Source organism: Cladophialophora immunda (assembly GCF_000835495.1).
Source record: "Cladophialophora immunda strain CBS 83496 unplaced genomic scaffold supercont1.7, whole genome shotgun sequence".
In the NCBI taxonomy this organism is placed as follows: domain Eukaryota; kingdom Fungi; phylum Ascomycota; class Eurotiomycetes; order Chaetothyriales; family Herpotrichiellaceae; genus Cladophialophora; species Cladophialophora immunda.
The window spans coordinates 1,619,262-1,643,068 of NW_015622547.1; the positions used below are offsets into that span (position 1 = coordinate 1,619,262).

Sequence of the window (23,807 nt, forward strand, 5' to 3'; positions counted from 1 at the left end):
CCATTTGTGCGACGGCTAGTTGCGTTGCGAAGAAAGTCCCAAAAACATTGATGGAGAAAGTTCGCACCACGCTGTCGGGAGTCTTGTCTAGAAAGCGATTGTCGGAGCATACTCCGGCGGCGGTCACTCTGCGATCAATCACCCGCATCAGCACATAATGCCGGATGGTGTTATCCGTAGTGTGTTCGACTTACAAGCCATCAATCCGGCCGAAGTCAGCAACGATACTCTCGAATGTCCCTTTCAACCGGTTGAAGTCGGTGACATCGGACCTGCCACAATGGTCAGTACACACTCGTCTATATTCGTCAAAAAGCGATGGAGATGGAGATAACGAACCGATAAAACTTGGACTTGGGCGAGATCTTCAATAGCTGCGTGTAATGCTCGTGCGGCTCTGGCAGGGCATCAACGATGGCGACTAGTCCACCGGCCTCAGCAACGGCGAATGCCAGAGCAAGACCGATCCCTCTGCCTCCTCCGGTAATCACAACGACATTGTCGTTGAGAAGGAACTGATCCAAGACATTGCGCGTCAGATAACGGTCGATGTTAGCCTCCGAATGGCCGTTAGTATCGCCATTCATGATGGAGGCTAGACGACGTTGCAAATCACGAGACAAGTGTTCTGGTGCTTCAGCTGTTGCACGGGGGGGTACGAGACCCAACAGTGTTTAAGAGCTTGCCATGGGTACAAGAGTGGGAGTTCAGAGGACCCAGCGGATCAGGGGCCTGGCTAATGCCTGTGCCCTTCGCGAGCTCGCCGAAGCCAAGTCGTAATTGCACATTGCCGGACGAGTATACAGGCTGGATGGAAATGAGAGGCTGATCCTGACCCCAACGGAGATATTTCTCTACAGAGCCTTTGTGATGCGAATGCCGACAACTGATAGAGAGCTTGGCTCTCCAATTGCGAATTACTAGTGCAGACCATGTCGCCTTCCGAAAAGGAAGCTGGCTGATTGGTGACGACGTGAGTACGCTGGCAGTGATGCAACGTGAAACCACTGCGTGGGACTCTTGAGTTCTCCAACAATAGGGGTTAGAAATTCTCCATCCAGAATTTGGGGTATCCACAAATATTCTCGAGGCATCAATGCTCCATGCAGGAGAAACAAAGAAGTTGGGCTCTTGGAAATTTAGAAAGCTCTTGACCACTAAGCTGCGATAGGGTGTTCATTCTTGCCACCGTAGGCTATCTGATGTTTCTTCTCCCCGACCTTTCCCTGTCGGCTCTCTTTCTCAGCCTAGTAAGCGACCCATGTCTATGGTCAAACAAAGTCAGCATCTCCTTCATTTTAGCATTTGCGGCGTTGAGTGCCAACTGACACCAAACCAAAAATACGTAACTGATTTGGTTGGAAGTGCTGTGTTACCGTGTTTGTAAGTTTCTACCTGCGTGATCATCTATTTTCGATGACGCCCCCAGTACTTATTCACAACTATACCAAAAGGATAACTGTTCGACATTGCGTAGACCCAGCCGACAAGATGGCAGGCACCGGCAAAAGGGCATTGATTGTAGGCCCGGGGTTTATTGGACTCAACATCCTTGATCTACTGGTGCACGAGAACTTCCAGGTTATGAGAACTCCATGAAATATGTCCCAGCATTTGTGGGAAGCAACTTGCTCTGACCGGTGAACTAGGTCACTGGAATCGTCCGCAGATCGGAACATGCAGAGCAAGTCGAGCATCTGGGTGCCACATCTGTGATTGGGGATCTGGATGATGTCCCTCTCATAACTCAACAGGCAATCGAACACGACATCATCTTTCATACCGCCACAGCTGACCATATATCGTCTGTCGAGGCCATTTGTCAGGGAGTCGCCGAGCGCGCGAATCAAGGAAAATCAACCATATATATTCACACGTCGGGAGCGAGCCTGCTAGATGACCAGTCCCACGGAAATTATGAGACCAGCAAAATATACTATGACAACAAGCCCGAGGATATAGCTGCGCTCCCACCGACAGCACCACACCGCAAAATTGACCTGACCGTCGTCAACTGGGGAAAAAGATTGGGCGAGAAGGCCAAAATCGCGATCATAATACCTCCGATCATTTATGGTTATAACTCCAACCACAAACGCCTAACCATCCAGATCCCCACGCTCACTCGGTTTGCCTTGAAGCATGGCTACGCTGGATTCGTGGGTAAAGGACTCAGCGTTGAAAGCTCAATCCATGTATTGGATCTCGCGAGGGCTTTCATGGTTTTGTTACACTATATGGAGTCGTCTGATTCGCGGATATTCATTGAAAACCCTTATTTTTTCTGCGATAGTGGCCAGGATCACTCTTGGAGGTCGTTCGGCGAGATGATTGGAAAAGGCCTGCACAAAGCGGGTAAAATTGCTGATCCCACACCGAAGAGCATCCCCAAAGACATGTTTGGGTGGCTGTTTGGGGATCACACATACCCTGTAGCTGGCTTGAACTCGCGCAGCCGTGGCGTGAGATTAAGAGAGTTAGGCTGGGAGCCGAGTGAGTTAATTCCCAGAGCTCTTTTGCACGACCAAGTGACATCTGGCCCATAATATTGCTAATAGCTCACCAGGAGAGATTAGCATCTTCGATAGTTACGAGCAGTTCGAGCTGCCAGAAATCCTAAAGGAGGACATCAGCCACTTTAAAGGGTATCAGAAAGTGGCAGCATCATGATAGTCCTAAGGAACAGATATGAAGGCCATAAATCATGAGAGTACTGTAGAGCAGTGGTAAGCACCGAGTGATGAGTCAGCGAAAATGCTATGTGCGACGATTGTTTGGGGATATTATGATTGGCCACTCTGGTCCGACAACCTTGCTACTTTGTAAAAGTGTGCCTGTTGACGATCCTCACTTCTGCTATAGAATGCACAAACGAGGGTGTGGAGAGGAAAACGGTTTTGCAAGTCACTGGCTACGACTGTACTCTTGATGCACAAAAGGTGACGGGTCCTACCACGCACTATAGTGTATGTTATCGACTCTATTTCAGAAGTTTGGTATTGTTCACTAGTCAACAAAAGACGTCCTGGTCAGTTGTGCAGCTACATATTTCATTTCCATCGATTCTACAAATCCTCGCCTATCTCCTCAATTGCGCCTACGTATCTAGCTACGCATGGCTCTTCGTCGATACCCAAACGTAACGATCCTTCTCCGGTCGCAAACCAGCCAAGGGCATACGTCTTGGCGCGAGCCTGCAGCAACTTCAACCTCTTCCTTGGTGTGATGGAACGCGTGGTCTTCACATCCTCTATCAATCGACTGTTCAATACGTAGAGGAGAACTGAAGCGATACTGCCCGGGCTCCTGGGGAGACGTGCTTTCCGCCTCTTGATCCAAATACCGATCGCCGACATTGTCATGATTAATGGTATGCTGGCGGCGAGGCTAAGCGTAACCCAAAAGGTGACAAAGGTTGTTTCTTGTGTCGAGGTTTCGGTAGAGAACCAATAAATCTGGGTCACAATCGGATCGCTGACAGAGGCCACACAGACGACCAAGACTTCTGCTAGGATGCTATTGAGCCCTAACAAGGCCAGCTGGTAATGCTTTCGTCGAAGTGCCTCCAACGGGAGCACAACGATCGGCAGCCCGGTATAGTCCACAAATAAGACCGAAGGCGGTGCGTTTCCGCGCCACAGCTGGAAGTATGGTTCGGTGCCTCTGTGGAATACTTCAAACTGACCCCACAGAAGCTTATAGACGACAGCGAATGCCGTCCCGATCCATGGAACGGCCTTGAGAATGTCTCTGGCCCCAGTAAGTGACAGAACTACGGTCAGTACACTTATGACGATCCCTAGAAGGACCAATATGAAGACCAGGCTCTTCCCGGGCACACATCTTCGAGGACGAACGTTTTGGGGCTGTGGGACTCGGCCACTCCTCTCTACATCGCCGAGAGCTGTGATCTGCCACAAGCAGCCATTCCTAAGGGCAAAGTGTTCATGTGATAGCTTCGCGGCGATGTCCTGTCGAGTCGCGTGGACCCCCAGCTCCTCCAACTTTTCGAGGACATTGCCATCTGCGATCACAGACAAGACTCCGGCGATACCGTAGGGGCTTTCCGAGAGACCGGATGACTGCCTGAGTAGAAACTGTAATGTCACGCTGCAACAGGCGATGAGCACCAAGCTGACGGTGAGCAGCCTAGACCAGAGAGAGTGCACCTTTAAGCGGGTGATCTGGTGCGGGAATGTGAGGTGTTCGGTCGTCGTGAAAAGAGACGCGTTCTGTACGGGTGGAACCACCACTAAGGCCAGAACAGTGGCCAGAGCCGATGTCCATACTCTGGGCCCGGCCTTTATGGGATGTCGAAGATACCAGAAGTAATTGGCCGGGTTGCGGAGTAGGGATTCGCGGCCGGAGAGACCGCGCTGCCCAGAGAGGTCATAGAATGGCGCCAGGCGCATGACCTGGTGATCCGCCGTCGCTATCGCGATGCCGTAGAAGATGACGACCATGGGTGGAAGGTAACGCCAGCAAAACCACTGCGCGGCCGTCAGCTCAGACACGGCTTCGAAGGTGAGTAGGGAGCCGAATCTGGAGGATAGCCGATATAGCGTCTCTTGCCCGATACCCATAGCTAACGAGAGCAGAGTCATTGCTACAAGGTATGCATTTCGCATCGGCAAAGGCCTCCAGTTGTGCCTCGGCGAAGTCTCCCCACGGTCGCTATCCCGGTGGATCTGTTCGCTCTCCTTGTCGGGTGCATCTGGTAAAGTTTGAGCGTCTTCCAAATCAGCCGCGTGCTCATCGTTAGGTTCCCGTTCACCTGGCTCCGTTGGATGGTGCGAGTCAGCTGTTCCAGTTGCGAACTGTGGCAGAGCCCCAAAAATCTCGGCGCCGAAAGGTAAAGATGAGATTTCGACATCGATCCGTGGCTCCTGAAGACTGGATGGCCTCCGAGTCGATAGGGAGGCATGGTGAGAAGGCGCCGGAGGTGTCATCATCGTTGGGGAGACACTTATGAGCCCTCCACCGCAGTAAGGCTGGATGTTACCCTGTTACGATACCAATCCAGACTTGCTTCGAAGTATCCGATTTATTGGACTCTGAGTAGTGCACACCAACGGGGGAGGCGGCTTGTAGTAAGATCGCAATGGCAAACGCGATATCCGTAAGTACACTGAAGGGAATAAGGAGTGGAAAGATTCTTTTGAGGCTCGAGGCAGCGCTCGAGTGTTTCCTATCTCGCCGCGCACGCCGTCGCCAAACCATACGTCGTAGGGGCGGGTGGCGAAGCAAGGTTCAGCTGCGATCCGCGCGGAAGGGTGCGCCCAGCACCGCCTTCGAACCTCCGGTCAAAAGACTACTGGTACTCCATAAGGGCAGGGAATCTGCCCGATTCCCCAACTCTTGTCTGAAACAGATGCCTATCCGAGGCAAGTATAGCCAATCGCAAGGGGCCAGATTTGGCCCCCAGTGTATTTGCTCAGGTTGTGCTCAGCCAAGGCCCAAAGGGGACCCCTAAGCCCGAACTAGCGTCTGCGAATAGGCGATGGGCATTAAGCAGCGCTCCTTATAGCTCGCCCAGTGCTCGGGCGTGCCTCCCCGGTGCTCGGGCGTGCTCCCATATACTCGGCTACGCCTACGGGAGAGCATCGCGGGAGCTACGGTAGAGTACGGGGGAGCGCACCCAAGCAGTGAACGAGCCGTAGGGAGCTTGTCTGATGCCCGCTCTCAGAAGCCAGTTCGGGCTGGGTACCCAGTCTTTGGTGTTTCATATATTCGGGAAGGCGTCTAATCAACTTACGATGTTAATTTGTACGTAGCACTCTGTAGCGACTCGATAACTGTAGCAGCCAACGGCTGCTGGATCAAAGAAACGCGTGCAAGCCGTGTAAAATTCAAGTCTCTGTAACTGAGTAGCTAAGAGGAAGGGCTCTACGTCGCCGGGTTGCCAGGCGTCCATCTTCAATTGAAGGATGGGCCACTGCCCCATGATCACCAGTTGATTATTTGCATTGGAGAGAGCAAAAGTACACGCTGAATCTATTTCGAGGACGAACCGCAGAAGAACTCGTTCAAGGACGCATATCAGGACTGCGACGTCATGGCCATTGTGGAAGACAGCAACCCGGACCAGACCCCTGAGGCGTGCTACTCTTGTAAAATTGGATATCTGTGACGGTGATACTTATGGAATCGTCTACGAGATTCCTCGTCGTGTATATACCGATCGGGGGAGCTTTCAGAGGCAAAATGACACCGTTCGATGGGGAGAATGGCTTGAGAATACCCAAAAGTGGCTCATCAGCTAAGGAAGCCATGCGAGCTTCATTTTTCGGAGGCGAATCTGGCCATTTCGCTATAACCCAAAGCTCAATGCATCTTGATTCCACGCCATGCTTCAATGCAATCCTCGATTCAGAGGGTTTGGTGCCGTGCCCATTGCAATTCTCCCTGCTCAATACCTTCCTCAGTGCGTGGTATCCTCCCAGCCTTGCCACCCTCTTCCTTTGATCTCCTTCAACTCCTCCTCGCTATAAGGCTTACCCGTCGTGAAGTAGCCGGCATTGATTTTGGCGTCGATTTCGACTCTAGAATCCGCGGGGATAAGGTCTAGAAAAAAAAGGAAATGACATTGTTAAATTAGATTGAAGGCAAATTGGCGAGAGATTGGTTGAGCCGCCATGGAAGCTGAGGGAGAAAGAGAGAGAGATAGGGAAGAGAAAACTCACGGTCGGGAATGGGAACTCGCTCGTGGATTGGGATGCCTTGTTGTACTATCGCGTTGTACTTCATGTTGGACATGGACAGCATACGGTCGATCTTTTTGATGCCCAGCCAGTGCAGGATGTCTGGCATGAGAGCTTGGAAGCGCATCTGTGAGATTTGTTAGTACATGATGATAGAGATAGTGCCCCTGAACAAACGACAACATAGAACATATTAGGGAGGTAGAGAAAATGAAAAGCTTACATCTCTGACACCAGCAATGGCTTCAGTTCGTTGAAAATACTTATCGGCAGTGTCCCCTCCGCGTTTCCTCGAATTGTACACCAAATACTTGACCACTTCGCCCAAGGCACGGCCTTCCTTTCGGAAATAGATAACCACACCAGAGCCTCCGGCTTGTGCCTCCTTCAGGGCCTCTTCGATCCCAAAGGCAAGATATGGGCGACATGTGCAAATGTCTGATTGGAACACGTCGGAACCATTGCACTCGTCGTGGATGCGAAGGGCCAATTTGACGCTCGGGTCCGACACTCGCTCGGGCGGACCGAAGATGTAGACAGTCAGCCCACCGATCGGTGGCAGAAACACGCTCAGATCAGTTCTCGTAATGAATTCCGGGTAGCTCCCTCCAGTGTGCTCGAACAGGGCTCGCCGCAACGTGGTCTCGTCCACTCCAAAGCGCTCGGCCACCCCGGGGAGATACCACACCGGGTCGACTGCGACTTTGGTCACGCGCACATCGCCCGCGTCGTTGAGGACGATTTTGCCGTCCACCTGCAGTCTCTTTTGTCGTAGGGCGTCGGTGATCTCGGCCACGCGCATGGTGGCCCGCGTGATGGCGATGGTGGGGCGCACGTCCATGCCGGCTGCGAGGTGGTTGCCAAAGTACTTGACAATGTCGTGTCCGTAAGGGTCCATGGAGACGATCTTGGTCGGATCGGACCAGGCAGGTTGCGGGGCGAAGTCGAAGGTCGGTTGTGTGTTTGTGAGGTCTGGGCGGAAATCGCGCGTCAAGTCGCCAGCAGCCACTGCCAGTGCGTTGTAGAAGCTGTAACTCCCGCCGTGGGCGCCGATCGCGTTGCGTCGCTTGAAGCTGTCATGGCTTCGGGACACGATGATCGGCCCTCTTGTCTGGGGGTCTGCAGCGCCCCATTGTAGAGGAATCGGGTCGGCGACGCTCTGCCCCGGGTAGGTGGTCAGCACGACGCGATTGCTGTATTTCTGGGTCAGCGACAGCACACTCGACGAGCTGGCGCTGCTGGGTGTGCTTGGTCGAGAACGAGAATGCTCTTTCTCGTCGATCGCCGTAACTGTGGTCGTAACGCCGACCGCCATCTTGAGACGTGCAGTTTGTGTAGTCGTCGACCAGGGTGTCTTCGGTCTCTTGACGCTTCGCTCCTCAGACGATGGGTCGGGCTGGTCGAAGTCTAGGGAATACGCCGTGTTCAGCATTTGAGACAGTTCTAGCGTTGCGAATCATAAAGTATAAGAGGGCGATGGACTGTTGCGTCACACTTGGATGATATGGACGACAGCTGCTCTCGCCGTCAGATGGATCACAGAGAAAAGAGGGTGGATAGGTCATCTGGTGCCTGAAGCAAGACAAATTTGGTGAAGCTGTCGCCGCCATCTCTGATACCCCGATACTGCAGAACAATCTTTTTGTTTTCTGTTTTTGATCCCCATCATGGGTTGCAGTGGGCACTTTGCAGTGGGAGGGTTCTGGCGGGGATCTGTGGAGATGGCCGAAGACTGAAGCGATAAGCAAAGTATCTTCAGTCTTGTCAAAGAAGGTGGGTCCAGATAATACAATTCGGCTGAAGATACGCAAATAGAGCACATAGGGTGGCCTATTGCTCTCTGGGTCCATGGGTAGCGCAAAGATTCCGCAGTTATTCTGATAAGCCAGACTCCGCACCTTCTCGTGCTCGTCCATGGCTTTCCCGCTAAATTCAAGACTTGTGGCAGAGCGACCCTTACTCCTAACACTTAGGTAGTAAGTACTATGCCACCTCTTGGATTCTCTTTAGGTTTTGCGAGAGCGAAGGACTGGTATGGAAGTCCACGGTTGGTGTAGAAGTCAGCGCTAAATTCTGCATCTTGTGCAAAAACTGTGTATTCTATATCTTTCCATCCCTGGGCACACTCCTTGAATCGCAGCACCTTGTCCAAATTCCCTCGTCCGTCAGAAGAGCGTCCCATCACCAGCGATCAATATAGGGCTTGATCTGCTCTTTGGTCGCTTTGTGGCAGCCAGCTCGCGACCAGTTTTCCATGAGCCAGCCTCCAGCATTTGGGCCATACTAATAGTAATTCCTTGAGCTGCAAACTCCTTGGAAATGATCTCATGCAGTCGATCAAGGAGAGCAACTGTCATCGCCCGCCACTCGACAATCGTATCGCTAGTGGCGTCGTAGACGGGAAGAATTTGTCCAGATGCCCTTTGGCCCACACTTAGAGTATCTTCTTTCAGAGATAGAACACCCATGTCCACAAACAGACCTCCATTCCGATATTCAGGCAGCCCAGTGCCCAGCTCCATATTCTCCCACCTGGTATGCAGAATCTTCACAAACGGGGTCGTTAACGAATATGCAAGCCACTGAGTCAGCTTATGAAACGGCTGAATAGCTTCAGCCAGGGTATCGTTGGCATCGGACTGAGACTGTTGCGTAAGAACCTGAAGAGGCCAGGCATCTCCAAGAGGTTGATTTCCAAGGTGGGTTCTGTCTTTCGGCCATGCGGGAAGCAGTAGACGCTGCAGAGCTGACCAGAGGATAGTGTAGTCAAGAGCATCAGTTCCAGTAACCGAAGCGGTCATGTAGTCTAGGAAAAGGATTGACTTAGATCAGTATTCACATTGAACTGACTTTTGAAAGCAGAGGTTTGCACCACATACATACCCACAAGATTCCCTGGTCGCCCCTGAGAGCCGAAGATGTCGGACAAAGAGAGTAGAGATTTGCCAACGTCCCTCAAAAGCTGGATCCGAGCATGCACACCGACCATGGGATTGCTACTCGAGATCTGAAACCAAGACAGAAACCTTTCCTCGTCGAGGTCAAGCAATGCCCTTCCTAAATGAAGCGTTCCGTTAGCATTACAACAACACAATGCAAACCATTTCCCACAAAAATTCAAAACACCCACCATCCACAGTGCAAGGACATGCAGGGTTTGACGAGAACGCTCCCGACTCAAACATGTACAGCGAAGCTACCGCAATGCCTTCGGATCGGTTGTATACATGGTTTTGCGTGTCTGGCTCTTGAAAGCTCCAAATATCTCCAGCCCCTGCGTCGAGAAGGACCGACACCATGAACAGGTCAATTAAGACCCTCGTCTGTTCCTTGGGATCGGTCGTTTCTTTCGTCCGGAGCAGCATCCGGGAAATGCGGTCGACATTACCGACGTTGAAGTGCTGCCAACGCCCATGCGGAGGGATTTCATGATATCTATCGGGCCCAAAGTCGCGCTGCACATTCATATTGCTTAGTTCCAATTGCGAGAGGGCTGTTGCCTGTGTGGAACTTGAAAACTCACTGATATTGTCTGAGCCACCAAGCGGGCAGCCTCTGGGAGTTGATCGGCATTGTAATGGAAATGGTTGAGTGTCCCTCTCTGCGCGCACTCAAAAACACAATTGGCACGTTCCCTGACTGCTTGTAGTGATACTAAGTATTCAACTTCCGACACCATGTTTATGGAACCTGATAATCTGTATGCCAAAATCTTGAGGAAATTTGTAACAGAATAAAAGATTTCTATTGTGTACGCTTCTACTTCGTCCTCCTCTTCCTCCTGCTCTTCTTCTCCACACAACGTCCACACTCTTAGAGTAGCTTATATACGGTATGAGCTTAAAAGATCCAAAATGTCAACGTCGTCAGATGAAAAGTGCAAACAGCATCCGATTGTTGCGCTCCTGTAATGACAGGCGACCACCACCCAGAGCTCTCTTTTTCTTGGTTAGTCGCAGCGAACCAGAGTCGATACCGAACCACAGGATAAGGAATGACCAAGTCAAATCGTCCATGGGACTATGGACAGTGGGCCCTCTCTAAAGGTCTTCTACCCCACACTCCATCTAATTAAAAACGATCGGCCTGGTTCGGATTGTGGGACCTTTTGAACTGGAGAAGCAACATGATCATGGTGATTGCTTATCGCGAATCTAGCATCGTACTGATATAAAAGAATGTGGGTCTGGAGGGTGGGTGGGTCAGTCGCGCCACTGCTATCTCTAGTCTCTAGAGCCTTCCCAACGGAACAATTGAATCCAGAACATGATTGGGGTGGCAATGAGTGGGTACAATTAGGTACATTTCCACGAAATAGAGAAGGAGAAGGTGATCTTGTCCATTTTGCCCAAAAAATCGAAGGCTACTGCAAACCATTTTTGACCAGGTGTAGAGATTGCTCATGATATCTTCGGATTCAGAACTCTAGATCTTGGTTGATGAACCCCCATTGTTTGAATCTTTGTTCCACAAATCCAAAGTTACTTGGTTTCCCTCTGCCGGCCTGCATGTAGGTGCAGAGAACAAAAAGGGACTCGCAACCCAAGCAATATACCCTTCTCAGAAAGCTGGAGTGAATACAGACAGGGCAGCGTTAGCAACACCGCCAAATTGCGATTTAATTTTCAATCCCAAGATGACAGTCGACCCATCCAAGTCCCAGTCCAAGATGTCCTACGCAACAAAGCTGTCCCAACTCCGCGATCCCACGCTTCCACCCCGCGAAGTCCGCCGGCTCACATCCGAATTGACCACCATGCTCGCCGAGACGGCCATCGAGCCTCCTTCGGTCAACGAGATAGTGGTGGTTGTGGTCATTCTGCGATCGGGAATGGCCATGATGGACGCCTTTCTCGCTGCGCTCCCTCCCAAGGCAAACGTAATCGTCCACCATCTGGGCATTTTCAGAGACAGAAAAACACTCCAGCCCGTCGAGTACTACAACAAATTGCCGCCCCGATCCGGCAGGATCAGACATGCTTATATCCTCGACCCTGTCGTTGCCACGGGCGGTACGGCCGAGGCGGCTATTCAAATCCTCAAGTAAGTGACAAGGCTTTTCTACAGCTCGCCGAGTTGCCTCACAAAGTAACAGAGTCTTTTTTTTCTCTTCCTTTTCCTTTTCCTTTTTCTTTGTGTCTATCCATTTGCTAACATGCCGTGTGTTTTCCTCTTCTAGAGATTGGGGAGTCGAAAAAATCACCTTTGTATCCATTTTGGCCAGTAACCCTGGGCTGGACAAAGCCGCTTCCAGCTGGCCTGAAGGCACGAACTTGGTGGTAGGCGCCGTCGACTCGGATCTGGACAATGCAGGATACGTTCAACCTGGCATCGGAGACATAGGAGACCGATTGTTTGGAACAAATTTGGATTGAAAATACTAAAGATGGATCATGAAACAGAACAGGCTATAGCAGTACGAATAAGAACCAATTCTTGATTTTATACTCGAGAACCTCTCTCTACTTGTGAACATGAAACCAATTTGTTCACTCGATTCAGTAATAACCGTTAGTGCCTTTCTCGGCTTTCGATTTCTCAACCCAGGCGTGAAAAATCAAAAGATACAACTCATAACCATCCCCCTCCCAAAGAATAGTTTCGTTACATCATGCTCGCCGCCTTTGTGGCTTTTTGCCTTCAGATGGGGAGATATGGAGTATATCTCAACTGCCCAGTGACAATTGGCAACCTTTTTCCAATCACCGCCACAGCGCTGTGACAGTTTTGGGCATTGTGAAGAACTGCCAAGGGCTCCGTCCACATACATTGTCTCCCAGGAATGAGTCTTTGTTTGCTGTTCTTGCAACAGGACCCGAGGCCGCCAGGACCGGAACATTAATTCCAATCTGGCCTATGTTTATTTTGCGCTGGAAGGTCTGAGCCTGGACAGGATCGGTCGTAAACAGTGAGCATCCGTTGCCGTACCTGTTCTCGTTTGCTATCTCGATGGCCTCGTCCAGGGTGTCCACCTCGATGCACACGAGGACAGGCCCAAAGATCTCGTCCTGGTAGCACTGCATAGACGTCTGCACTTTGGTGATGATGGTTGGCCCGACAAAGTTCCCCTCGGGGTATTCGGGCACGCAATAGTTTCGTCCGTCCAGCACGACATGGGCGCCTTCGGCTTCGGCAAGGTCGATCATGTCTTCCACTCTCTCTTTTGCAGCGGCCGTGATCAAGGGACCGACTTCGGTGCCAGGATCAGAACCGCAGCCGACTTTGAGCGACCCGGCCAGCTGGGCAAGATCGTCGATCCATGCCTTGGTCGACCCAACGCAGAGCATGACACTCAGCGCCATACACCTCTGGCCCGCGGCCCCAAATGCGCTTCCGGCAATGGCATAGAGAGTCTGTGTCTTTGGCGCATCCTCCAGAACGATCCCGTGGTTTTTCCCACTGACTTCGACTTGTATTCTCTTTCTGGTGGCTTTGGCATGCTCGTAGACTCGTTCTCCAGCGAGCTCGGAACCCACAAAGGACACCGCGCTGACGACAGGCTGCGAGAGCAACTTGTCCACGGCCCCCGATGATCCGTGAATGATATTTACCACCCCAGGGGGAAACCCCGCCTGCACGAAGCATCTCCCTAGAAGGTTAGCAGTCGAAGGGGCCTTTTCGGAAGGTTTCAAGACCACTGTGTTGCCGGTGATGACCGCGTAGGGGATCGACCACAGAGGGATCATAAAAGGGAAATTAAAGGGAGTGATGACCACGCAGACCCCGACGGGCTGGTGGATCGTGTAGGTCTCTGTCGAATTGGTGGTCCAGTGTTTGCCATTCATCTCGGCCGTGGCTGAGCACGCAGTGTGGATAGCATCAATTCCTCTCTCGAATTCGGACTCGGCATCCTGCAGTGTCTTGCCCACCTCGAGCTGTAGTGACTGTTGAAAGTCGACAGTGTGCTGCTGCAAAACATGCAGCAGGGAAAAAAGCATGGCTTTCCGTTTCGCTATAGGCAACGATGCCCACGCTGACTGCGCCGCTTCCGCCACCGTCACGGCTTTTTGGATCTCTGCTGGAGTTGACTCCGGCACCCGGGCGAGCAGCTTCTGTGATGCAGGATCCAGTACCTTCATCCAGACTCTCGTCTTGGACACGCCGAATTCATTGTTGATCAGGTTTTGGGTTGTGGTAGGCGGTATAGGCAGGGCCATGGTGCTAGTGCTTTGATTCAAGGGCACGGTCACCCTGCTGGGGTCGCTGGTGCCTAATCGGGTGCTTGTTTCATCGCTGCGACGTCTCTTGTTCCGATGGTGATGGTTGGGAGAGTAGTCACCAGCTGTGTCATCCTTGCTGTCGACTACTAGAGACAAAGGCTGCTCTAACAATGTCGCCACAGTCGTAACCGTTGTTGCAGAGATTTGGCCTACCATTGTGTATCATTGGTATCAAGCCTGACACAAAGCCTGCCAAACCTACTTTCAAGCCTTCGATCTCTTGATAGCAGTTATCACTATCAAAAGATTTAAGCGAGCGACAGACCACAGATTGTACGGTTGGAGTGTAAGATAAGACAAGATGGGGAGAACAACGTGTCAAGGATATGATATTATGGAGTTCGTCGAATTGGGATCATGGCCAGACCTTTGACTTGTTCTCCATCTCCTTTCCTTCCTAAAAGCGTTGCCAAGAGTATTCATACATTCATCCGGGATCCCGGATCCACTTGATGGAGGCGTCAGTGCTATCTATGATATTAACCCGGGGAGGATCGCAAAACTCCGCGAAAGCTGGGCCAAAGCGGGTCCTTTGTTGTCCGGGATTTACCAATTAGAAATGAGAATAAATGCCCAATGGCATCAAATCGATCAGGAAACTGACAGAGTGGGCATGAAAGGTTCCTGGAGATGTCCTAAACAAGGTGCACTGGGAGTGTGAATTGTATACTGTATGCTGTATACTGTAGAATTGTAATCGCCAGTGCTGAGACATCCTCTCACCGATCCTCTCATCGATTTCGGCTCACCCAACGTGTTGATCCTAATCCATTCTTCCGGTCTTGCATTGTCTCTGTACCAGTGATCTACCAGGCATCTGCTATCTGCCTTTCTAATTAAACAAAAAGGAGATGCTGCATTGATTTCACTCAGCTTGGAGAATATTGTTGCCTAGAAAAAGGGGTATACTACTTACGATTCACCGTGGTGTGTCCGTCGAATTGCTTCTGCAATGATGCCACTGACGTCGATGGACTCGATTTTTGGACATTTTTGAGCGGTCGGTGATAGGGGAAGGGTGTTTGTGACCACGAGTCTCTCCAAAGAGCTCTCCTCGATCTTCTGGATTGCAGGACCTGAGAGAAACCCATGGACAACGACGGCGCGGCAACTGATGGCACCGTGGTCCTTCAATACGTCCGACGCCATGATCAGGGTGCCACTGAGTGCGTAGTTAGTAGAGGTCCGCCGGACCCCCCAGGAAAAATGAAAATGAAAAGGATTAGTTGCATGAATATCAAGAAAGACTTACCATGTGTCCGCGATGTCGTCAACAAGAACGGCAGTCTTATTGAGAACCGATCCAACCAGAATCATACGACTGACTTTATTGGCGACTTTACGCTCCTTGTGGATGAGGGCTAGATCAAGACGTAGCTTGTCCGCAATGATAGCAGCTCAGTGACAACGTAAGCCTCTTTTGTTTGCATGTTTTTTCCCCATTAACTTCTGGACTGAGACTCACCTCTTTGCACCACCCGCGTCAGGAGACACAATGACGACGTTGTCCAGGGGCATGTTACCTCGAATGTAATCGACCATGGCACTCTCGGCGTAGAGATTGTCCACAGGGATATTGAAGAAGCCTTGGATTTGTGAGGCATGCAAGTCCATGGTTATCACATGATTGCAGCCGGCTGTCTCAAGCATGTTGGCCACCAGTTTGGCCGTGATGGGAGCTCGGCTGCGGTCTTTCTTGTCTTGCCTCGAATAAGGGAAACAGGGGAGCACGGCGGTGATCTGTCTGGCGGAGGCAGTCTTGCAGGCGCTGATCGTAATTAATAGTTCCATGAGCATGTCGTTGACTGGTTCTGCCGCTGTCTGGATGATAAACAGATCGGCGCCGCGGACCGAGTTTTCAATGACAACACTGGTCTCGCCATTCGAAAACCGCGATGATGTGAGTTTTGTGGACGGTGAATCCTCCCCCAGCCTCTGGCATACAAGGTCGACGAAGTCTGGATGACTTCCTCCTATATTCGTCCCATTCAATCTCGGTTAGCGACATCTTTCAACACGTATGGTACGGAGTACCGGTGTCAGAGTAATAATACTGACCACTAAGCACTTGAATGGACATTTTGGGATACAGAATTTCATCTAACAACACTTGTTACCGCGAAAGAAGATTGGTGTCTGCAAGAGGAACACTGAGCAGGTCGGATACCCAGGGAGAATGCGTGCTCCCAGACCTACAACTCAGGCTCCTCAATGTATCAGTGTTGGATTTATCATTCCCCTTACGCCTAAATTACAGCCACCAAGCTGTTGAGTTATTACTTCTATTTCCATGTCCTATGTCCCAGGGCGCACAGCGTCAGCCTAGAAACAAACAGTCTGACCCGCTCAAGTAGGTGCTAGGTACAAACTAACCGAACCACGAACACTGTACTTGGAAGATAGTTGAATTCCTCTATAATGACCAAGTTACCAATCTCGTCCATACTCCAGCGGAGATCTCGTGCTTACGAAGGTCATCTGGGGTGGACCCATAATAGATAGATACTCGGTAGATAAAAGATACTTTAAACGATATAGTACGTGGGGAATTTCAGAACTTTCAGAGGGCCTCGCATTGTTTATCTGAGATCTCTCTCTTCAGATCGGAGGTGGGGAACCTCCCGATATGTAATCTACAGGTGTCGATAAGAACTGTATGCCTATTCCCCAAGACTGGATCTACCGGTACGATAGGGTTGTTTGTTAAGTCGGCCACTTGACGCCCCGATGCTCACATGCTAAATCCTGGCGCCTCAGGACCTAGACTCCAGTCTCCTACCATAGGGCTTTCAAGAATAACACATGTGCGATCCAACGTTTGATTTTCCCGCTTCGAGAATGCGCAACACCATGGAGAATTGCGTACTCCTGCCACAGAACCATCAACTCCTAAGTTCCATGACCATTCTGCGCAATCAAAACACGAAGGACAAGGACTTTATCGATGCATTTGCAGGAGTGGCTGCGCAGCTCATGGCCAGAGGTGAGGAAGAGACCGCTTGATGAGATTTACTCTGGCTGTTGTCCAAGTTCGTGCTCAGCCATCTAACGAGTTTGTTTTTCTCCTGCAGCGTTGGATTTCGTCCCAGTCGAATGTCAACAAGTGACAACCCCGACAGGAGGCACGTACCAGGGCGTGCGACAAGCAAAGAAAGTCTGTGGCATCAGCATCCTAAGGGCAGGGGCCAGCCTGGAAGATGCTCTGAGAAATGTTTACAAGTATGTGAATACGAATTTGCCCGCTATTTTTCCAGCTCGACCAGCAAACATCCTCCCTTTTCCTCTTCCCCCCAAAGGGAGGTGAAAGCGAAAGTGCATATCCATACTGACCATATCTTTGCGAATTAAAAAGTGGTCCTTTGAGCTTCGGAAAGCTCTTGATCCAACGAGACGAGAAAACGTGCCTCCCAACACATCTGTACTCCAAATTTCCTACGTCGATTTCGGACGCTTGTAGGGCTTCAACCACGACCAAAACGTGTGTGCGATCACGTTGCTGACTTAAAGCAGATGTACTGATTCTTGAGCCAATGCTTGCGACTGGAGGCTCAGTGAGTAAAGCAATCGAGCTTGTCCTTGAACAGCGTGTGCCGGAGGAACAAATCATTGTTGTCAATGTAATAGCTTCAGCGAGGGCAGTCAGCCTGGTCTCTGAACGGTTTCCGAAGTTGATGTTGGTGACAGCGGCTATTGACAAGGATTTGAATTCAAAAAGGTTTGTCGATATCATATATGCGATTTTATCAACTTGTCGACTTCGATCACTGACAAAATACCGACTCTACAGGTACATCGATCCAGGACTTGGCGATTTCGGGGATCGCTTTTATGGTACCTGAAAGGATCCCCCAGAAGGGCATGGAATGTTGGAAGTTGCTACAGCTGAGACGAGCTCCATTTTGTGAGGACGGTGGAATCGGAAAGCCGACGGTTCGACGCAACCAACTGTACTTTTTTACTTTCGGAAGATGAGACTACCGATCCTCGATATAAATGAAAACTGTCGCCTCGACCAGTGTCTCAATGTTTTGAAAGTATAGGCTTGATATAGGCATGGTATTCGCAGCTATCTCCTCTGCCATGAATACGCACTTCTCCGCCTATATGCTTCTGACCTTGTCTCTACCTTCTTCATTTGCAGGCATCCATGGCCATTCAGTTCAATCATCAGACCAGTGGGACTCTGATAGAACTTTCGAGAATTAGGCATTGTTACTGATGCTGCAAGAAGGTCCAGTTGTTCTTACAAAATGTCGTTTACAGGCAGGAAAGTATCAAAATCTATCTACTTGCTCTAGCATCCCTCGGCTTCTAATAGGCGTCACCATAATTGTGCACTGGGTCACAAACAGCACATTCTTCATCGAAGGACTCAACATCCCAATGTGAATCACATCGGGCCTTTAATGCTTGAACACCTCCACACTAGACTGCACCTCGCTGTCCTTTGTATCAACAACAACGCTGGCTTCTGAATCTCCCTTGGCCTGTTCATATGGATCAACACCATTGATCATAATCGATGGAACGAGGGCCGCGTCTCCTATTTCATTCCAGCTCTTGTTATATGCAACTTTGAAAGGTCCGAATCTGCACATCAGGTAGTATACCCCTCCACTTACGAGAACACCCATAAGGAAGTTGAACTGATCTGAACGTTTAGAGAACGATTAGTATTTATCGTCCTTAAAATGGAAGACCAAGAAAATGGAAGCAGATCTTGCAAACAGGCGTAGGCTTACACAAATACCAGGCACCAATCGGTATTGATGCACCCATGGCTCCGGCAACACCAACGATATTGAATATCAATCCGCATCTGTGAGAATCATTAGGTTCTGCGGCTGAAGAGCAGGAGATGAAGTAACCCACAGGTACCCCACGTAAGCGTTGATGCCAAACCCACCCAAGCCCCAGTAGAGATCGGACGATTTATTGGAGTACAACTGATCAACTGCAAGATGGCCTCGGCGGACGATAAAATAATCACAGAAATAAGGTCCGACGAAAGCAGAAAGGAAGACACTGTAGGCACCGACGTATGCTAAGAAGTTGTTGCTGCTGGATAAGAGTTTCCACGGCACGCAGGCAAAAGACAACACTGCTGCAACATAGCCACCACGTCCTGGGTTATGTTAGTCTTTTCTGTCCAGATTCGCAATCAAGGGCACAAAGGGATGACTTACGAATATTGAGGTATCGAGGGAATAGAGCGGTAAAGTCACTTCCCGCAGAGTTTGCACCTGTCAGGTTTGTCATGGCCTGAGCATAGACAAAGATCAGGGCGAGGAAGAAAACCCCGGCCCTGTCGCTGCTGGATGGATTTTCGGTAACAAACTAGGGAATGCAGAGGTTAGGTGGGGATCTTCCGGCCTAGAATTTGCAATTCTCTTGCTAAAACTTAGTACTTACTCGCTCCAAGACGTCCAAAGGATTCCAAAGCGGGGAGCCATATAATGTAGCGCTGCAGCTAGAGACGATCAAACCAACCAGGGAAGTGATTGAGAATGAGACTGGAACTGTAATAAGTTGAGACCAGAGGGCATGGGAAGGTTTCTTTGAAAACCGCGTAAAATCGGAGTCTGCGCATTGGAAGATTCAATAAATAAGCCAGAAGAGAGGGTAACTCTGTGGGTTTTCATCCCACACTCACCATTCAGAATGAATGTGCTGAAATTGTCCAAGGAAGAGATGATGGCTTGGATCACGGTCCATGTCAAGGCACTACCTTTGAGGGCTGTGGAGTCATAATATCAATGACGGGCTAGGGAAAACATCGAACTTCATGAATACTTACAGCTGCTTTGACTCATGACTGGACCAGCACCGTGGCCTGCTCTCACAGCCACCCATACAGCGAACGCGATGCCTCCGATGGGAGCTGTCACCGCCTTGACAGTGTATAGATGTCTGACTTTGTGCAAAGGGAAGTATATGCCTTTTTTGCGGTCTTAGCAGGATATTCTCAACCGCAAAGCGAGGCTTGCAGAGTTTCCTAACCGATCAGTTGACAGAGCCAGAACAGGAAAAAGCACATCATATGCTTTGTATCTGTCTGAGCAGACGCTGGGAGATGATTTGGGATTCGAGCGGTTCCTGGCCAAACCGCACACAGCATGAGATAAAGGCATCTGGTTTTGGGGGGGCAGTATCGTTAGCCTTTTTTTATATCCAAGGACCAAGGTTGCTTTGACAGTTAATTTGGGGACAAACTCACTGTCCTCCAATCCAGCTCTGGACAGAGTACCAGATAATGGCCAGGACAATACGATTGAGCACCGGCCATATCGAACCATAAATGCCGAAAGAAGAGCGAATCGCCACAGGAAACGAAATGTGGTACATTGCTCCCATTCGGCCTCCGAGTGAGACGAAAATACCCGTCAGGATATATCCTGCCCAGATACAAAGCCAGCCTTGCCACCAGGCGAGACCACCGGCGACGTAGCTCCCGGCAAGCTGCCACGTATTGACATTGAACGAGGCTGTGAAGAAATTCCAGTCAGCGAAACCCAAAAAAAAATCGCCCTGCATGGAATTGACATTGTAGGACATGGCTCGATATATACCTACCCGAGATCCAGAGATTCATGTAGTTGTACCAGCCCCATGTCCGTCGTGTAGGCTCAATGGGAGCTAGGTCAGGACTCCAAAGATATCTACTCCGTTCAGCGCCATCAGCGTTGTTGTCATAGTAGTCGTGCTTGATCTTGCACTTCTCTGCCACCTGGGCTGTACGCTCTCTCAAAGTCATGATTGTAGACCTTGCTTGGCCTTTTCGATCAAAAATTCTGACTCCAGAAAAAGGCGCAATCCGTTTTCAATATTTCCGATGTGTAAAACGAATTGATAAAGTTGAACTTGTATTCTAGTACGCACACCTGCCTATGCTACCGTATCAGTGATGAGCATGCCTTTACCCAATACTACCGGGGCCTGCATGAAAGATATATAGGTCAGCGCAACGGCGCCCGTTTTGGATTAGATCATTCCTAAATGGTATCTATGATAAGAGATGTTCTTGATAGGATAGTGGGGATTGAGATTTAGAGCCTACACCCCTTATCAAACTTCGACTTTATCATATTATCATATACTTTGGTACCTTATCTCACTATTTGCGTTCCTCTCCGCAACTCAAAATCTTCAACCCAGTTCCGGAGTTTTTCCTCAATCCCCGCCAACAGCTACTGTACTGGTGCTTGCTCACGCTCTAGTGCAGGAGGTTGTATGGGAGATTTGTCTATACCACAGGGTCTTGATGACCTAAAGATGGACCATGGTAGGCTGATTTAGACCTTGTGAATTTTGGGCACGTGGATTGACTCAATTTGGCCAATATTCCATCGTTTAAATACAACCACAAACTGGTCGGCGGCTTCAAGTGGCCTTTGCGTCTCTCATACGGTGCGAGTCCAAGGTCAGCTATATATTCAAAATTCCATCTTCAAGCAGTTTGCCAAATATGGTTCCAGACGAACAAAAAGAAGCTGCGGACCTAAAGTTGCCCTTTGAGACTGAAAGGTTGCTTCAAGTGCGGACCGGAAAGATCAAACCCCTTTACCACCTCCCAGTAAAGTCGGCAATCTACAAGAATCCTCATACTCAACCTGTCAAAGTCACCAAACTTGGTTGCGAGGGAGATGAGCACGCATACGAGTTCCACGGAGGGCCAGACAAGGCGCTGCTTCACTATTGCGCGAGACACTATGAGACGTGGAAAGAGGAGTGTCCAGGGAGTAAGGAGCATTTCACCGTGGGCGGATTTGGGGAGAACCTGGTCAGTACCTCAGCTAATGAACAGAATATCTGCATTGGAGACATCCTCACGATTGGTCCAGAAGTCCAAGTGCAGGTCAGTCTTCCACGGCAACCCTGCTTCAAGCTCAACCACCGTTTCGAAGTCAAGAATATGGCATGGCAGTCTCAGATGAAGAGCAGAACAGGCTGGTACTATCGCGTCTTGAAGGAGGGCTACATTTCACCGGGCGACGAAATTAAACTTGTCGAGAGACTGAACCCGAAATGGACAGTGGCAGCAGTCCAACACTACCTGTACCGGGAGATGAAAAACTTTGAAGTCATGGCCGAACTGGTGAATCTTCCAGGCCTCGGCGGAGAATCGCTCACAATCTTCGAGAACAGGTTGAAAAAGAACTTTGAGAATCAGGACGAACGAATGTTCGGTGACGACTCTGTTGCTCTGGAGACCTGGTCGGACTACAAACTTGTGCAGAAGCTTCGACAGACTCCTCGAATTTGTTCGTTCGTTTTCGAAGTTGTCGGAGAGCGGTCTCAAACAACAAGTCACAAAGTTGAACCTGGATCTCATGTGCGCTTGAAGTTGGGAGATAAGGGTGACCTGATCCGAGCATACTCCGTTGTTGGTGGCACCAGGGACCGCTTCGAGCTGGGTGTGGCTCTTGCAGACGAGTCCCGTGGAGGATCTCTATATCTGCATAAAATTGCCAAAGTGGGAGACGTATTCTCAGTAGGGAAAATTACCACCAGCTTCCCACTCGCGTCAGAGGCGGACGAACATATTTTGATCGCCGGTGGAATCGGAATCACAGCCTTCCTTCCCGGTGCGGAAAAATTGAAGGAATTGGGAGAGAATTTCAGCTTGCATCTGGCCGTCCGCTTTACCCGTGATTTACCCTTCAAGGAGAGACTATCGAGGCTAGGCAAGAGCCTCGTAGTTTATGACAAAGAAAAGGGGCGGCGCCTGGACCTCGCCCGTATCATGTCCAAAGTGACCACCAATACACACGTGTATTGCTGCGGGTCTCCCAGATTGATGGACGACGTTGCCGCAACCGCGAAGCAATATGGGCTTTCAGAAAAGCAGGTCCACTTTGAGGCTTTCGAAATCACGACCACAGGCGATCCTTTCACCGCGGAGCTCCTGATGAGCCAAAAGACAATTCAAGTGCCGGCAACACGGAGCCTTCTGGAGGCATTGAGGGAGGCGGGCATCGATGTACCGTCATCGTGTGAAGCTGGAAGCTGCGGCACTTGTCGTGTTCAAGTTGCAAAGGGACGCATTGACCATCGTGGAACCGGCTTGTTGGAATCGGATAAGGCCTCAGCAATGCTAGCCTGCTCTTCTAGAGGCATTGGACATATAGAACTAGAGCTTTAACAGTAGGTAGGCAATTGACGGACTACTACTGACTACCGACACTCGACAGATTTCCCTAAGACATATTGATTTTAGGGAGATACCGCTTCCAATACACTTTAGTCTCTCGGGAGGGACAGTATGGAGAAGAGATATCGAGGAAGTGGGGCGATAAAGGGGGCACAGATAGCGGGCTCCGCCAGGCCAAATACACAACAATATCTCCATAGCGGAAGGCACTTATCTGTCACGCGACTGAATCCTGGCCATCCCATTGATCTTTGTGTTGCTATGTGTGATACAAATAGTTGTGTTGCCACCTATTAAGAGTCTAGAAAATCGCAGTTCGTTTTGAGTAATTGTTGGTATATCTCTATCCTGGGAATAAATCTTGCCGTCAATTCCCCGCCAGTACGTCCCCCTCATGCTCAGAGGCCTTGAATCGACACAAACTTGAACTCACCTTGGTCCTTTCTACATCACCAACGTTCAGTTGAACGAAAGGGGAAAAAATAAATGGGCAGCATCCAGGAGCCGCTCCTCGGGGAAACCCTTCTCCAGACAGCGAAGAGGCTTGAGGCAGCAGATTTCAAAGAAGTCCCCGTCATTGACCTGGCCGGTCTTGCCAGTGGTGAAATCACCGACCGGATCGCTGTGGCACGAGAAGTCCGTGATGCTTGTATTCGCGTCGGCTTTTTCTACATCAAGAGCCATGGTGTGCCTCAGGAGGTGATTGATCGCGCGTTTGAGGTGTCGAAGAAATTC

The 23,807-nt window shown here is 50.2% G+C and overlaps 4 protein-coding genes across 4 annotated transcripts; 1 reads left to right on the forward strand and 3 right to left on the reverse strand.

Moving 5' to 3' along the window:
• Positions 1 to 1,491: 1,491 nt before the first annotated feature.
• PV07_11318 (uncharacterized protein) lies at positions 1,492 to 2,546 on the forward strand (the record flags this gene model as incomplete). Its single annotated transcript, XM_016398746.1, has 2 exons — positions 1,492 to 1,581; positions 1,650 to 2,546. The coding sequence occupies 2 exons, from the start codon at positions 1,492 to 1,494 to the stop codon at positions 2,544 to 2,546; spliced, it is 987 nt and encodes a 328-aa protein (XP_016243308.1).
• Positions 2,547 to 2,991: 445 nt separating this feature from the next.
• PV07_11319 (uncharacterized protein) lies at positions 2,992 to 5,129 on the reverse strand. Its single transcript, XM_016398747.1, has one exon. The coding sequence runs from the start codon at positions 4,950 to 4,952 to the stop codon at positions 3,066 to 3,068; it is 1,887 nt and encodes a 628-aa protein (XP_016243309.1). The 5' UTR covers positions 4,953 to 5,129; the 3' UTR covers positions 2,992 to 3,065.
• Positions 5,130 to 8,866: 3,737 nt separating this feature from the next.
• PV07_11320 (uncharacterized protein) lies at positions 8,867 to 10,380 on the reverse strand (the record flags this gene model as incomplete). Its single annotated transcript, XM_016398748.1, has 4 exons — positions 8,867 to 9,507; positions 9,585 to 9,754; positions 9,828 to 10,156; positions 10,225 to 10,380. 4 exons carry the CDS (start codon positions 10,378 to 10,380, stop codon positions 8,867 to 8,869), a joined length of 1,296 nt encoding a protein of 431 aa, XP_016243310.1.
• Positions 10,381 to 12,403: 2,023 nt separating this feature from the next.
• Positions 12,404 to 14,077, reverse strand: PV07_11321 (methylmalonate-semialdehyde dehydrogenase (acylating); the record flags this gene model as incomplete). Its single annotated transcript, XM_016398749.1, has 1 exon — positions 12,404 to 14,077. One exon carries the CDS (start codon positions 14,075 to 14,077, stop codon positions 12,404 to 12,406), a length of 1,674 nt encoding a protein of 557 aa, XP_016243311.1.
• Between the last annotated feature and the right edge of the window lie 9,730 nt (positions 14,078 to 23,807).